Genomic DNA, 14,899 nt, shown 5'->3' on the forward strand with positions numbered 1-14,899 from the left:
TGGGAATTTATTTTGAATCTATTCATATATATATATTCTATTGTAACTGCAAGCCTCGTGATGACAGCTCACTTTGAGTGGCAGAAGGTTGCAATTTATTACCTATTAGCACGTTTTATTATATGGAGCCTACAAAATTCAAATGAAATGTCCTTGCGGAAATAGTCAGCATTAAATTGCAGTAATTTGGGCACATACAAGCACAACTTTTTGTAGTACCAATGCAAAGATTTTATATAAGAGCTTAATACATTATTAAGCAAACTATATGTCTGAACAGTATGCTCTTCTTTTTGAATTAATAGGTATCTACAATATTACAGTACATGAAGTTAGTAAATTATGAATTTGATGTTCTATATTATACCACAATATGGTGTATATACTCCATAATCATCTTTAGCTGTACCTTCTGGCAGTGTTGCCCTGGACTCCATGTCGTGCAGGTTATGATTATTGGAGCACCCAGTGAATGCTGTCCATTCTGAAACGCTAAACACAGCAGCTTTGTATGCAACTTCCAGGTGAAGCTGCACAAAGAAATCACTTTAAGTTGGTGTCAAGGAAACAAGCAGTTGAGACACAAACCATTGTGACTGCATTTGCTGCTCTTAGCTGGGATTTGGGATTGGTGGGTAACCTGGCTGCAAGACCAGGAATTATGTTCATGAGGGGGCACACTTCCTTCGGGACCAGAGCTTAACTAATGTCCCAGGATGGCGTTAGAGCACACAACAGGTGTTCCCCCATACACTGGCTTAATCCCAATACAGGCCAATAAAGATCTGGCTGAACTAAATCCCCCTCTTAATTCTAAAACAAGCCTTCAGTTCCCCTAACCCTATACATCTCAGTGCATTTATCCAACATATATATCAAATAGTACGGTAGAGAATGTTTTATAGATTTTTGTAGAAGATCATTATGTCTCATTTATTAAGAGCAATCCCTGAACGTTTTTAGATGTGTGATGCCAGTAAACATATTCTCTTGCTGATAAACCCTGTCTTGTATTAAATAATTGCCACGCTTGTTAGAAGAGGATGCACAGTAATTATCACAATTACCTTTCAACAGCTCAAATCATGTGACCAAAACTTGAACCGGTGCTGTGAACTTGTGGAACTGACCTCAGAGGTTCAAGGACAGCTTTTTACAATCTTGAGTCTCACAGCAAAAGAAGGTATGACAGTTTTAAAATGTTCCCTTTCCACATAATGCAAGTAAAGTAAAAACATCGAAAGCCCTCAAGTAGACAGTACTGGAAATCTGTTGGTTACAAAAATATAGTCACCTAGTCTGAATGTTGTGTGGAAGTGAATTATCAATCACAATACCATGAGCTGTCCAGACCAAGAAGATATCCCTTACCACTTTCTCTCCACCATGTTAACCTTATTCTCCCAGTTTATCTGTAAAACTGTTTTTGTAATCTCCCACAAGTGATTATCAAAAAAAGACTAAATTATTCTTAGACACCAGTTGACGATGCCTATCTAAACTGACAATGTATAATGCATTTACAAAAGTAATTTAAGTTGATGATATCTTTATATTTTATTTTGTTTTGAACAACACTTTATGTTACATAGCACATGTTGTCAAATAATCTTTGGATACTTAGTAAAACTATTTGAGAAACATTTTGGCTTAAGTTGTTTTTTTTTAGTATTACAATATATTGCACCATTGTGTGTTTATATTTCTGGGTGTATGTTTGGGTAGTACAGTGTAATTATTTTAGAAAACTGTTCTTTTTGTTTAAGGTTTAAGTGTGTGTGTGCTTGTCCATGTTTAAAGGTGCAAGTAAAAAATGTCAAGGACTTCATATGAGTCTCAGTACATGAAAGCTTACTCTGCTTATCAATAGCAAAAAGATATAAGCCTGTGAATTCTAGCAGCACTAATTACACACTTTTGTTAATCATTATGTGAAAATGTATTAAAATGTCTGTTTTTTTCTTTTACAAAATATATAATATAGATAATCAAAAAAACAAAAAATCAATTGGAGGAATTACTGTAATTTTGAAAAATATTCTGTTAGTAGAACCAATGATAATGTTAGCCCCTTTTTTATACAGATCATCCCCTATACTGTGCAGGTTTGAGGGGCAGCAATACACTGGTGTTTAAAGTGAAGGGACTCACTTCCTAATACCAAGCAACTGGCATGAAAGGATAGTGCATTCAGTCGCCCAGAAATCCAGAATATATGCCAAACTATATAGCTTATTACATACCTTTACAGGCAAATGTTTATTAAAATATGTCTTTTCCTTGTGCTGTATAATTATCGCATTGGATTTCTGGGAATGGTTGGCTAATTATGCTAATAAACACTTAATTAGATGCATTTGGTCTACTCATTAGGTCATTCAAAATACCAACATTTCATTAGTGATAAAGAGAAATGTACCTGTAACAAGCAATTGACAATACCGAATCAGGAGTAAATGAATCAATTTGAAACATTACAACTAGTTTTGACGTAAGAACCTTGTATGTATAATAATGCACATAACATATATAACATTCTATTTCAGGTGGCCAGTATGCAGGAGTCGATACCCTTAAATCCCGTTTCTTGCCATGGCTGGGGTCTTCTTTCTTCATTGCGTCTTCAGGAGTGACCACTGATACCAGCCTAAATCTAATACAGGTATCCCATATACCCTCTGGTCTTCTTCAGCTAGAAACATCCCCTTAAGATAAACCTATTATTTTACCATTAATTGTGTACCACATAGTTTTATTTGTAGAGTGCCAGACTATTATATGTTCCCAATAACTGTTCTTACCAAGCCTGTAATGTTTGGTTACTCTCTTCCAACAAACAATTATACAATGATTGTTTACCTGTGCTTTTTCTCTAAGTAATAAACTTACACATTACAGATATGTATTTTATTTTTAGGAATCTATGGAGAAAGAAAAGAAGCTCAGAGCACTGTCTAATTCCCATGAACAAGAAATGCAGAAGATGGAGACACAGCTGAGTGCTGCACGTTTGCAACTGGACACAATAAAACAAAAGTAAGGGTACTTGCTGCGATTGAACCAGAGATACTGCACACTGAACACAACGAGCCTGATTATTAACCAGACTGTGGTCTGTTGGTCATGCTGGCTTTCACAAATGGAGCTCCCACACTGTGCAAGCTCTCATGTAGTCGTTTCAATAAAATGGCAGATCAGTGTAAAGTAGGAATGCTTTAAAAAATAGACATGTTAATAGATTATATTTATCAATTAACTAAATGCAAAGTGAGTGAACAGCAGAAAAATCTAAATCAAATCCATATTTGGTGTGACCACCCTTTGCCTTCAAAACAGCATCAATTCTTCTAGGTACACGTGCACAAAGTCAGGGATTTTGTAGGCATATAGTCAGGTGTATGATTAAACAATTATACCAAACAGGTGCTAATGATCATCAATTCAATATGTAGGTTGAAACACAATCATTAGCTGAAACAGAAACAACTGTGTAGGAGGAATAAAACTGGGTGAGGAACAACCAAACAAAGCTAACAAGGTGAGGTTGCTGGAGACAGTTTACTGTCAAAAGTCGTACACCATGGCAAGACTGAGCACAGCAACAAGACACAATGTAGTTACACTGCATCAGCAAGGTCTCTCCCAGGCAGAAATTTCAAGGCAGACAGGGGTTTCCAGATGTGCTGTCCAAGCTCTTTTGAAGACGCACAAAGAAACGGGCAACGTTGAGGACTCTAGATGCAGTGGTCGGCCAAGGAAACTTACTGCAGCAGATGAAAAACACATCATGCTTACTTCCCTTCGCAATTGGAAGATGTCCAGCAGTGCCATCAGCTCAGAATTGGCAGAAAATAGTGGGACCCTGGTACACCCATCTACTGTCTGGAGAAGTCTGGTCAGAAGTGGCCTTCATGAAAGACTTGCGGCCAAAAAGCCATACCTCCGACGTGGAAACAAAGCCAAGCGACTCAACTATGCATGAAAACACAGGAACTGGGGTCCAGAAAAATTGCAGCAGGTGCTCTGGACTGATGAGTCAAAATTTGAAATATTTGGCTGTAGCAGAAGGCAGTTTGTTCGCCGAAGGGCTGGAGAGCGGTACACGAATGAGTGTCTGCAGGCAACAGTGAAGCATGGTGGAGGTTCCTTGCAAGTTTGGGGCTGCACTTCTGCAAATGGAGTTGGGGATTTGGTCAGAATGAATGGTCTCCTCAGTGCTGAGAAATACAGGCAGATACTTATCCATCATGCAATACCATCAGGGAGACATCTGATTGGCCCCAAATTTATTCTGCAGCATGACAACGACCCCAAACATACAGCGAAAGTCATTAAGAACTATCTTCAGCGTAAAGAAGAACAAGGAGTCCTGGAAGTGATGGTATGGCCCCCACAGAGCCCTGATCTCAACATCATCGAGTCTGTCTGGGATTACATGAAGAGAGAGAAGCAACTGAGGCTGCCTAAATCCACAGAAGAACTGTGGTTAGTTCTCCAAGATGTTTGGGCCAACCTACCTGCCGAGTTCCTTCAAAAACTGTGTGCAAGTGTACCTAGAAGAATTGATGCTGTTTTGAAGGCAAAGGGTGGTCACACCAAATATTGATTTGATGTAGATTTTTCTTCTGTTCACTCACTTTCCATTTTGTTAATTGATAAATATAAACTATTAACATGTCTATTTTTGAAAGCATTCTTACTTTACAGCATTTTTTCACACCTGCTTAAAACTTTTGCATAGTACTGTCTATATATATATATATATATATATATATATATATATATATATATATATATATATATATATACAGTGCCTTGCAAAAGTATTCAGACCCCTGACCAATTCTCTCATATTACTGAATTACAAATGGTACATTGAAATTTCGTTCTGTTCGATATTTTATTTTAAAACACTTAAACTCAAAATCAGTTATGTAAGGTGACACTGGTTTTATGTTGGGAAATATTTTTAAGAAAAATAAAAAAACTGAAATATCTTGCTTGCATAAGTATTCAACTCCCACACATTAATATTTAGTAGAGCCACCTTTCGCTGCAATAACAGCTTAAGGTCTTTTGGGGTAAGTATGTACCAGCTTTGCACACATTGTTGGAGTGATTTTGGCACATTCTCATTGGCAGATTTGCTCCAGGTTATTCAGGTTGGTTGGACGACGCTTGTGGACCGCAATTTTCAAATAGTGCCACAGATTCTCAATGGGATTGAGATCAGGACTTTGACTGGGCCACTGTAGGACATTCACCTTTTTGTTCTTCAGCCACTCCAGTGTTGCTTTGGCCTTGTGCTTGATCATTGTCCTGCTGAAAGATGAATTTCCTGCCAAGCTTCAGTTTTTTTTAGCGGACTGAAGCAGATTCTCTTGCAGTATTTTCCTGTATTTTGCTCCATCCATTTTTCCTTCAATTGTAACAAGATGCCCAGTCCCTGCTGATGAGAAGCATCCCCACAGCATGATGCTGCCACCACCATACTTCACTGTAGGGATGGTGTGTCTTGAGGCATGGGCAGTGTTAGATTTGCGCCACACATAGCGCTTTGAGTTTTGGCCAAAAATCTCTATCCTGGTCTCATCTGACCACAAAACCTTTTCCCACATCGCAGCTGGGTCACTCTCATGCTTTCTGGCAAACTCCAGACATGGTTTCAGATGGTGCTTTTTGAGTAACGGCTTTTTTCTTGCCAGTGTTTTTTTCAGTGTTTAAAAATAAAATATCAAACAGAACGAAATTTCAATGTACCATTTGTAATTCGGTAATATGAGAGAATTGGTCAGGGCTCTGAATAATTTTGCAAGGCACTGTGTGTATAAATGAGAGTGCATATTATGCATTGTGAAGCCAATGTGCCATATCTTTCAAAGCATATTTGTGATGAGCATATTCATTCGGAAAATTCATTTTCCCCTGTCACTTGTTACCAACAGCTAGGGTCAAAAGTTTAGCATTACCTAGAATTTTAGGATTGAGACATCATTTAAAAAAAAAAAAAAAAAAAAGAAAACTGAGTTTACTTAATTTAGATCTTTTATTTAACATTGTGTAATCAAAGGAAGTACAAAATGACATCACCAAAGTCTACTGGAAACCATAATAGTAGTGCAGTATTTCATGTTAGATTTCGAAATGACAAAGCACTATATAATTCAGTATGTTAACATAACATTATTCAGCAGGTTTCATTTGTCTTTGTGAAGCAAATTTAGTTAATTCATAGGGTGATGCAAAACATTGTATTTTTTGTCACCTTTCCAGTACCCTTTTTAGACATGGCCTTAGAAACCGTTTTGTTTACTTTATTGTAATTCATAACAATATGGGATTTATATACTGTGGTTTTATACAAGGCATCTACACATTATTCTCCATGTTTTAAACGTGTATATTTTCATATGGCCACATGTTTCATTTGTTGTAGATTAGCAGATGCTGACCTTGAACTTAATGACACGAAGAACAGGTCCGCAACAACACTTCTAGCCACAGAGGATGAAATCCTTCAGCTGAAGGCTGAGTAAGTACAGTTCTTAAACTCTACTGGAAAAATTGATGCATACCTCAATGCATTAATAATGTACTGTACCTACACCTACATACAGTCCATAATGGATCTAGATCATTAGCTGTGCCATAGTCTTGTTGAGCTGCTTCATCTTGTGTGTTGCAGTCTGAGGGCTTCCCGTGATCAGGCTGATATGTACAAGAGGAAGCTGGATGTTCTGGACGACTTTGAGAGACAGATACGAATGCTAAAGGATGAAGTGTCCTACCTGACTGCAGAGAAATCCTTACTTCAGGACAGGTAAGCATCAAAGCCTCATCTCACAGGACTATATCTTAGGTAAATTATATCTACAGTACTAACTGGCAAAAGACTCGACTTCTTTGAGAAAATATTCTTTGAAGACACCGTTGAAGGAGGAACACAGCAGGCTAAAGAATGAAAATCAACATCAAGACTCAGCACGAGGGCAAATGGTTTATCCTGTCTTACATGTATCTAGAACAACTGTTATGTGACCTTTATTACAATGACCACTAGCACCATCTGCATCATTTTAGTTACTACAGTCTTTGATATAACTACATTAAACTTGACTGGATAATTAGGTATTTTTAAATTAGTCAACATGTGAAAGTATAAAGGCTATATCACTTTTATATCAAGGTTATATGTTAGACACTTGATATATTTTAAATATATTGTAAACATGAATATATCATGTATTTGTGTAAAATATGTCATGTATTTGTGTAAAATATGTCTGAAGAATATACCATATATTTCAAATTCATATAGCTGGGCAAACAATCAATTCTAACTCTGATCAATAATCAAATACATTTGTGGCATATTTCATGCACTCATTTTATGTTAGCATTTTAGCGAGATTCAGGGGGCGGGTGTTGGGCCTTCTTAATTAATGTCTATCATTGTTATCTCTCTATTTAAAGCTCAGTCTTACACAAACGCTTAGCCGACATTCTTGTTTCATCTTAACACCATTCTTGCTAAACTTTGTTGCTCCTTTCACTGCGGGTCACTTCTAGGCCAGCGCTGCCAAGGTATTATTAATCATTTTCCTACCTGCTCCAGTGATTCTTCTCATCATTCAGCTTCTCTATTTTGCTGCAGGAGCGCCAGCGTTAGTCTCCTGCAACCATCCAGTCTCTAGCCCAGCAACAGCACCATTCAAAGCTCAGCTCCATTTCTCAACTTTCTCTGCGTTTTCATTAGAAAAAACTGGCCCTCCACTAAACTTTCAAAGCTCTGCCGACAAGACATCGACTTTCCCTCATCAGTGATTGCCTTGCCTTAGCTCTATTTAAATCTACCACAAAGCTTTGTCTGCTGAATCTCTCTTTTCTCCTCACCTACAGTCGGTACCGTTTACTTTGAATTCAGACTTCTCTCAGCAACCAGACCTGCTGCCCTGGCATTACAGAGACCAGCAGGCTCAGTCTCCAGAGCAGCTAGCACCTAACTTTAAAAAACCCTGCAAGACAATAGTATCAACATCCTGGCTGGAAGTGATAGTATAGCGTTCTTCAATATTTTATTGTACCTTTATATCTGCTTCACCATGTTGCCTGTTTCTCAAGCGTGCTTCCGTAAACTCTCTCGCTCAGAGTTTCAGGGCAGGCCAGCAGCACCGCCCTCCTCTCCAGGTCCCACCCTTCTGCTTCATAAACAACATTTTCGAAGACATGAAGCCCCTCATTCACCCCATCGCCTTCTTAATGTCAATACACGGCTCAAACGATATGGACAAACAGGTCGCTTCCAACGCTGCAGCAGCCTCTATCAAGCCCAGTATTCTCCACTCCAGTCATGGCCGCTGTCTTGGCTCAGCACTTCCGCATCAGCCACCCTCAATGGTCCATAGCACATGCCTGTAGTTAGAAATCAAGTTCAACGACCACATATGGCTTCTGTTTTATATACTTTTGTAACATTAAGGGCTAGATTCTCAAAGCTATTTTCCAGCTCATTTTAATTTATTTTCTGAAAGGGAACATTTTCAAGTTCAGTTCTAATTTAAGACTGCTTGCAAGCACTAAAAAAAGTGGCTGAGTTGTTTTGTCAAGTTTATTTTCGGAAACAGGCTTCACATTGCTATTTCTACCAGATATTCCCATCCCGTACACTTCCAGTTTTCACTGCTACTGAACTAAAGATGTTTTCATAATGTGTCATCGCACATTCGCAATAACTTACACTCAGCAATCTATTTCTAGTTAAAAAAAAACACAAAAACCTGAGACCTGCTATCCTTATTGAGCCATTTCAATTACACAATTCACATCATCCCTGTTTAGAACCTTCATTTCACGTCTCTCTCCTTTTCTACAGCATTGTCAGGAAGCACAGAAAAGTATATCCGCGCAATCCAGAAAGGACATCAAAGGTGTGCATTTATTAATTCAAAACTGGAACAGACTCTCACGAAGACTACATCTCAACCCCTCACGACTCGCCCCTTTTCAGACGCCTCATTTCTATGATTCAGGGACTTCACGAATTACCAGATTTTGCAAGCTGCAGCTCCGGTCCCATTGCAGGCGTTCTATCCACAAGGTTGTCCTGCACCACAGGCTGTAACTGCTATCAGTCTTCTGGGCTTAAAACTGGATTCTTTCTTTCCGTTCAATCAAGACTGGATCTTTGCTTTCATTGCACACGCAACAGACTCTCTCCATCTGGCTCTAGACACAATTAAATCATATGTTCGTGCGATTGCTGTCTAGGCCAAAAGTCCGTTTCACACTGCAAAGAATCATCAAGCATAGCCCGAGTACAATTTAGCATCAGCAATGGCATCCGGTTCCCATTCAGCCTGTACCATTACAAACACACACTCTCTTCACGTTCTAAAGTCAGCGGTTTTATTCTAATCATAACCGCTAGATGGCAGTATAACACCTTAAGTTCTATATCTTTTACCGGGTCCTTTTTCACTGCGGAAGTCAGGTATTTTCAAATCAGGACTAATGTACTTCAGAAGTTAAGTTTTCATTTGATGCGAGACACATGTCGGATATGAAAACCATGTCCTACGATTATCAATGTTTTAGTCAAGTCGTCCTCCTACCCAGCAATGGACAATATACTTATAGACTGCTCCTGATCAAATCAATAGGTTTCGCAGCAGCCTCAGAGCAACGTATTCTTTATACTCTCAGGTTCTACAGCGGCCTCAGATCTATGCATTCTTTATCTCTGCCCAAAGACAGACCAATCTTCAGCTCAATCTAACCACCTTAACACTATAATCACTACCAATGGCAGTCCATCATTCACTATTACAGATAACTGCTTTAGCAGACCTCTCCAGCTGGGCTCCTGCACACTACTGAGAGTACTCCATCGTTTACTTCCTCAGATCTTTGCACTGTTCAGCAGATCCCTCTCTCTACTCTTAATCACTCCTCACTACAGGAGATCTCGGCACCCTCTTCAGATCTGCTTACTGTTACAGCAAGCAAAAGTTGCTTTAGTTTATCATTTTAAATCTGCAGCTGCCCTCTTCCAGACCTTCCAACGCTCCAGCTTGCCTCCAATAATCGGATCATGGCAGCCATTTCCGCTTGACTTCCTCAGCAATCTATGCATACGTCTGCTCATCCTTTCAGATACTACAAACATTAATACACGATGACAGACGTGGTACGAGACTGGAAATCTGTCTTGATTATGAGTTAAGGAGTTCCACTATTAGGAGAATGACTGGAGTTATGAAACCCAAATCTCTGAATGTGAGTTTACCTTTTCCATTCCAAGCAGACATGATAGTAGCAAACCACTGATCGATCCCGTATTAACTAACACATAGGATGCTCTCACCACTCCCCAAAACAGGCCTTTTTCCCTAATCTTATCCCCCCCACCCCATTCAATTCAGATTCACTTTCAAAGCCAACATCAATCTCTGTCTAATCAAAACATGGGGCGCTGGTCCTCTGCAGCAATCAATTTATACATCTGTTCATCTCATACCGACATAGCAATAGCCCATCAAAGACTAGTTAGTATGCCTGGAGTGGGGGCTACCTGACTGCCAGGGCCACCAGAGGTTTTCCCCTTCTTGCAAAGGGTTTTTTCCTCTCCACGGAGCGGCAGGTAATCACATAACCATACCACACTAACACTATTAAACCTCTCCAGTTTGTCTTGTATGCCCTTTCCTTTCCTGTCTTTTCCAGCTATTTATTTTATGTCATGCACTGGCACGTCTCCTGTTGTTTGTCTCATTATGGTGTTTCTGCAGGGAGCCTGGGGTCTATTCTTTGGGGGGAAAATGAGTCTCACTTCCTCAACCTCAGGTCTGCTTCAGCAACCTCGTCCTCTGGGGGGTTCTCACCGCTGTGAGTCAGAGGGGACCCCCGGCCACACTATCCTGTCGCAGCTCATGCACTAATCTTACCTCATCACCCGAGGCTCTGTTCTGTTTCCCTCGGGACGTGGCCCACTTTACTCTCTCAGTGCCGAGTCCCAGACTAACCCATCTCTCTTTGTTGCAGGTTTCCTGCAGAGTGCCTCTCTGCTCCTGGCTTTGGTGGCCTGTGGCTCACCTTGTCCGAGGGCAGCTCCAGATCAGTCAGGGAACCCTTTTCTATTTCTCCTTTCAGGTCCTGATTCATCAGACCTTTCTTCACCCCAAGAGGCACCTCTGCCGAGTCAGAGCCCTTTTATGTGTTTTCAGATCCTTGAGACTTCAGTCTTCAACCAAGCCCGGTCCTGCGTAAAAGTGGCTCATCGGTCAGGGAACTCTTCCTATCCTAACTTCAAGTCCGGGCCCCTCCAAGCCCACCTCTAAGTCTGGGCCATCGGCTCGCTTCTATCCTAAGTCCAGGCTCTCTTTGTTCGCCTCTGTCCCACTAACAAGCTTGTTTCTGCTTCCTCTATTCTATCCTTACAGCCTCAACAAACGCCCTGTTAATCCATATTAATGTAGTGGTCCCCTTACACCAGGGATTGAGATAGTCATACCAAGGGCAATGCTGTCTTTTTTTGTACTTACCATCATTTCATTGTTAGTGCTTCATGAATCTGTATCTCTATTGCAGAATCACAAGAAGCAGGTCTTCAAGCCCCCTTCCTCGACGCAGTCGCTCCCCCAGCCCTCTCCCATTCCTGAGAAGTGACTCCCCGACTCGAGCCCAGCTCACCAACTCTTCACGACACTCGCGGCTGGTAACACGATTCACTGACATTTACGCTAACGAGCGCTTGGACACCCAGAACCTCCTGAGCCGCTACATCGACAACCTTGAGATGGTGCAGAGGATAATATTTATTTCCATCGTGGTAAGCTTCATTGAAAACTGAGAAAGCAATTATTATTTGCAACTTTTCTTTTAGTGTTGCTTCTGTTTCCTTCTTTGGTAGATGGTTCTCATCCAATGTTTGCATTGCTCAGGAAATGTATTGCTTTATGATACTACAGAACGTAAAATAAAATAAAATATAAAAGCACTTTTTTTTAGTGAGAAACATACAGTACATGTATATAAAAAATATAGCTTTTCCACTTCAATCTGTGATATTTGAAATAACAAACCATTTTCTGCCTAATGATACTGTAAGACCAACCTTTATTTCCTAGTACTATTTTCACTTTTTCTTCAACTATGTCTATATACTTTTTCCTCTTCTCTGAATTCAGGAGTCTTTCCATGCTGCTAAGATGGCCTTCAGGCAGTTCAAACTGCGAGTCAGAAAGACTCTCTCTCCCACTCATATTGGACTAGAGAGCTTGGATGATGTCGTGCTGGACTACATTGTTCGCAATCTGGATCTGTACGATGTTCAGTCAAGTGTCAATGTATGTGCTTGATTGTCCCTTGTTCATAAATTACAGGTCAAACAATGATCCCACTCTTTCTGTGCAAAATTAGCACATAGATAGTCAACACAATATGTTTTGTACAATTCAAGGTTTGCTCCTGTCCAACAAGCATTTTGCGACAAACACCTACGTTTCTATAAAAAATACCCGCTTGTAAATATTGTGTCCGTAAAGTCTACATTTTAGAGAAGTGGGTGTATTGATCAGAACATTGTGCAGGGAGTTATGTCGGGTGGATTTTCACACTTAATCTTTGAACACTCAATCCTAAGATAGTAGGCAATAATAAAAGGTAATCTGTTAGACAAACATTTTGATAAGACAGCTTTGTCCTGTGTTTTTTGTATTATGAGTACTTCCAGATAAAGTGGACACATCCTGTAGTAACCGAGCAGATTCTCTTTGTGCTCTTATACTTTGTTTTGTGTGTGTACGTTACAGGTACAGCGAGACTTACTGAACAAAGGTCCTTCTTTTTCTCTAGGATGTGATCCATGCCATGAACGTGAATCCCAAGATTTCCTTCCCACCGGAGGTTGATTTCATCCTGATCAGCAGCTTTATCCGTGAGATGTGCCGGCTGGCCTTTGCAATGCAGACCCTGGAGCCACCATTGGACCTTGCATTCACAACTGATGGAGAACTCTACAGTGAGAGCAAGTAAGCTGACAGAGCAACAACACCCCCATTGTTTCTGTAGGAAACACATATCTGAGGGTGTCGCTTGGTATGTGACAAACTCACTTAGGAGCCAGACTACCAAAGGTGTGTGATTTGTGATTGCTTGATGTAGTGGTAACCCTGATAGGGACCGTCCTGCTTTTTACTCACTCATCACAGAAGACCAGGGGTGGCGGTCACTGTTTTCTAGCCATAATTCTTTGTTTCTACCCCACAAAAGCTAAAATAGACAAATATTCAAAATATTTTACAGTAGAGCTTACTACTGGTACCTATGGGGTGGCATAACCAAAGGGTTTGGTGTGAGTAAGAGGCAGTTACGTGATGTCCACTAAGCCTGTGGGCCAATGTTGTTTCAGTAAGACCAGTATATAGTGGCACTGGTCTTTAAGTTCATATAACTCATTTTGATTAAATCATTTAAGGAACATTCTTTTCTTTTTCTCCAGGTATCGACGCAGCTATGACTCTGAGTTCACCGCTCCTCTGGTAGCATACCATGTGTGGCCTGCTCTGATGGAGGGAGATAATGTGGTTGTTAAGGGAGAGGCTTTCACAAAGAGGGGAGCTCTGGTAAGTTATGATGTCACATCTGGCAATTATTCAGCACAGAAGGAATATAAGTATGTCCAAATACAGCTTTTAGGAAATATGAATAATAATGATATTAATAAAAATAACAATATGTTATCCGCAGTGGTCACCAAGGAGAAGCAGGAGCAGAAGCTGCAGCCCCAATTGTTCCAGGGGTAGCAGCCCGTCTCGTGCATTGGTAAGTCAGCATCGCAGCACTTTTGCAGAGATGGCCAGCGTTAGAAGACATTCTTTGCTTTTTGCTTTTTAACTCATGTTTTGTGAGAATGTTTACCATTAATAAATAATCAATGTATCTATGTTCATCACAAACATGCATCTATTTTAATGACTAGCATATTGAGGGGAGCCCTTGAACTTGTGATGGGGTGGTCAGTAATGATATAAACCCCTGCCATAACACTGCCAGTTTGGTGCGGGATCACCCTGGGCAGCAAAGACAGCATGGCCAAAATTATAGGTAAATAAAGTTTGGATTAAAAATGTTCAGAAAAGTCTGTTCTCCTGAATGGCTCAAAGAGTTTCTTGTGACACCAATAATTTGTACGTTCATGGATAAAGAGGCACCAACCGAGCGGCTATTATCAATCCTTTATCAGTCTGTTAAATCTGCTGCCTTTCCCATCGGAACTGAAACTGACTTGCAAAAGAGAGGTGCAGCTTTGATATATAAAAGTATGTCAGGCATGTAGAGCAATGAATCAGTCGTGTGAGGGACCGTCCTCTGTATTTTTCATAGAGCTGTTGAATTCCATGACTCAGTTTCAGCCTGTCCTGAACCTTCCCTGCTTTGTCTCCTGCAGGCATCCACCAGCCGTAGTTCTTCTCCCTGCCGCCTTTAACTGCATCTATCCGGGAACACAGGGAAAGACTTCAAGGCAGCAGACTGACTTAACAGTACCTCAACTCAAAATGTGAACACCAATATCTACGCATTTCAAAAAAGAAAACATAAAAACTTATTGGAAATTATTATTTTTTTATATATATATATATATATATATATATATATATATATATATATATATATATATATATATATATATATATATATAGAGGTATTATTTGTTTAACTGCATAGTCAGCCTAAAACCCTTTTCCAGGTTACTAAGGTTGTAAGGTTCTTGATTTTGTCATTCTCATTTGGAGAGTTTCTTGTTAATTTAGAAGAGCTGCATTTCAATGCACTCAGGTCATGTGTTTTTTTATAGGAGTACATTGTTTCAGCAGGGCACCATAAACGTGTCCTGTTTAAC

General features: G+C 40.0%; 1 protein-coding gene across 1 annotated transcript in view; it reads left to right on the forward strand.

Moving 5' to 3' along the window:
- Positions 1-14,571, forward strand: part of LOC121319948 (mitochondria-eating protein-like) — a 15,878-nt gene extending 1,307 nt beyond the window's left edge. The window contains exons 2-12 of the mRNA XM_041257942.1: positions 1,078-1,183; positions 2,547-2,662; positions 2,918-3,036; positions 6,437-6,532; positions 6,686-6,820; positions 11,587-11,827; positions 12,186-12,344; positions 12,853-13,028; positions 13,499-13,622; positions 13,747-13,821; positions 14,447-14,571. Of these exons, the coding sequence (XP_041113876.1) occupies positions 1,078-1,183; positions 2,547-2,662; positions 2,918-3,036; positions 6,437-6,532; positions 6,686-6,820; positions 11,587-11,827; positions 12,186-12,344; positions 12,853-13,028; positions 13,499-13,622; positions 13,747-13,821; positions 14,447-14,485 (1,386 nt within the window). The 3' untranslated portion in view covers positions 14,486-14,571. The remainder of the gene's footprint in view (positions 1-1,077; positions 1,184-2,546; positions 2,663-2,917; positions 3,037-6,436; positions 6,533-6,685; positions 6,821-11,586; positions 11,828-12,185; positions 12,345-12,852; positions 13,029-13,498; positions 13,623-13,746; positions 13,822-14,446) is intronic.
- Positions 14,572-14,899: the final 328 nt, after the last annotated feature.

Source organism: Polyodon spathula, chromosome 1, assembly GCF_017654505.1.
Source record: "Polyodon spathula isolate WHYD16114869_AA chromosome 1, ASM1765450v1, whole genome shotgun sequence".
In the NCBI taxonomy this organism is placed as follows: domain Eukaryota; kingdom Metazoa; phylum Chordata; class Actinopteri; order Acipenseriformes; family Polyodontidae; genus Polyodon; species Polyodon spathula.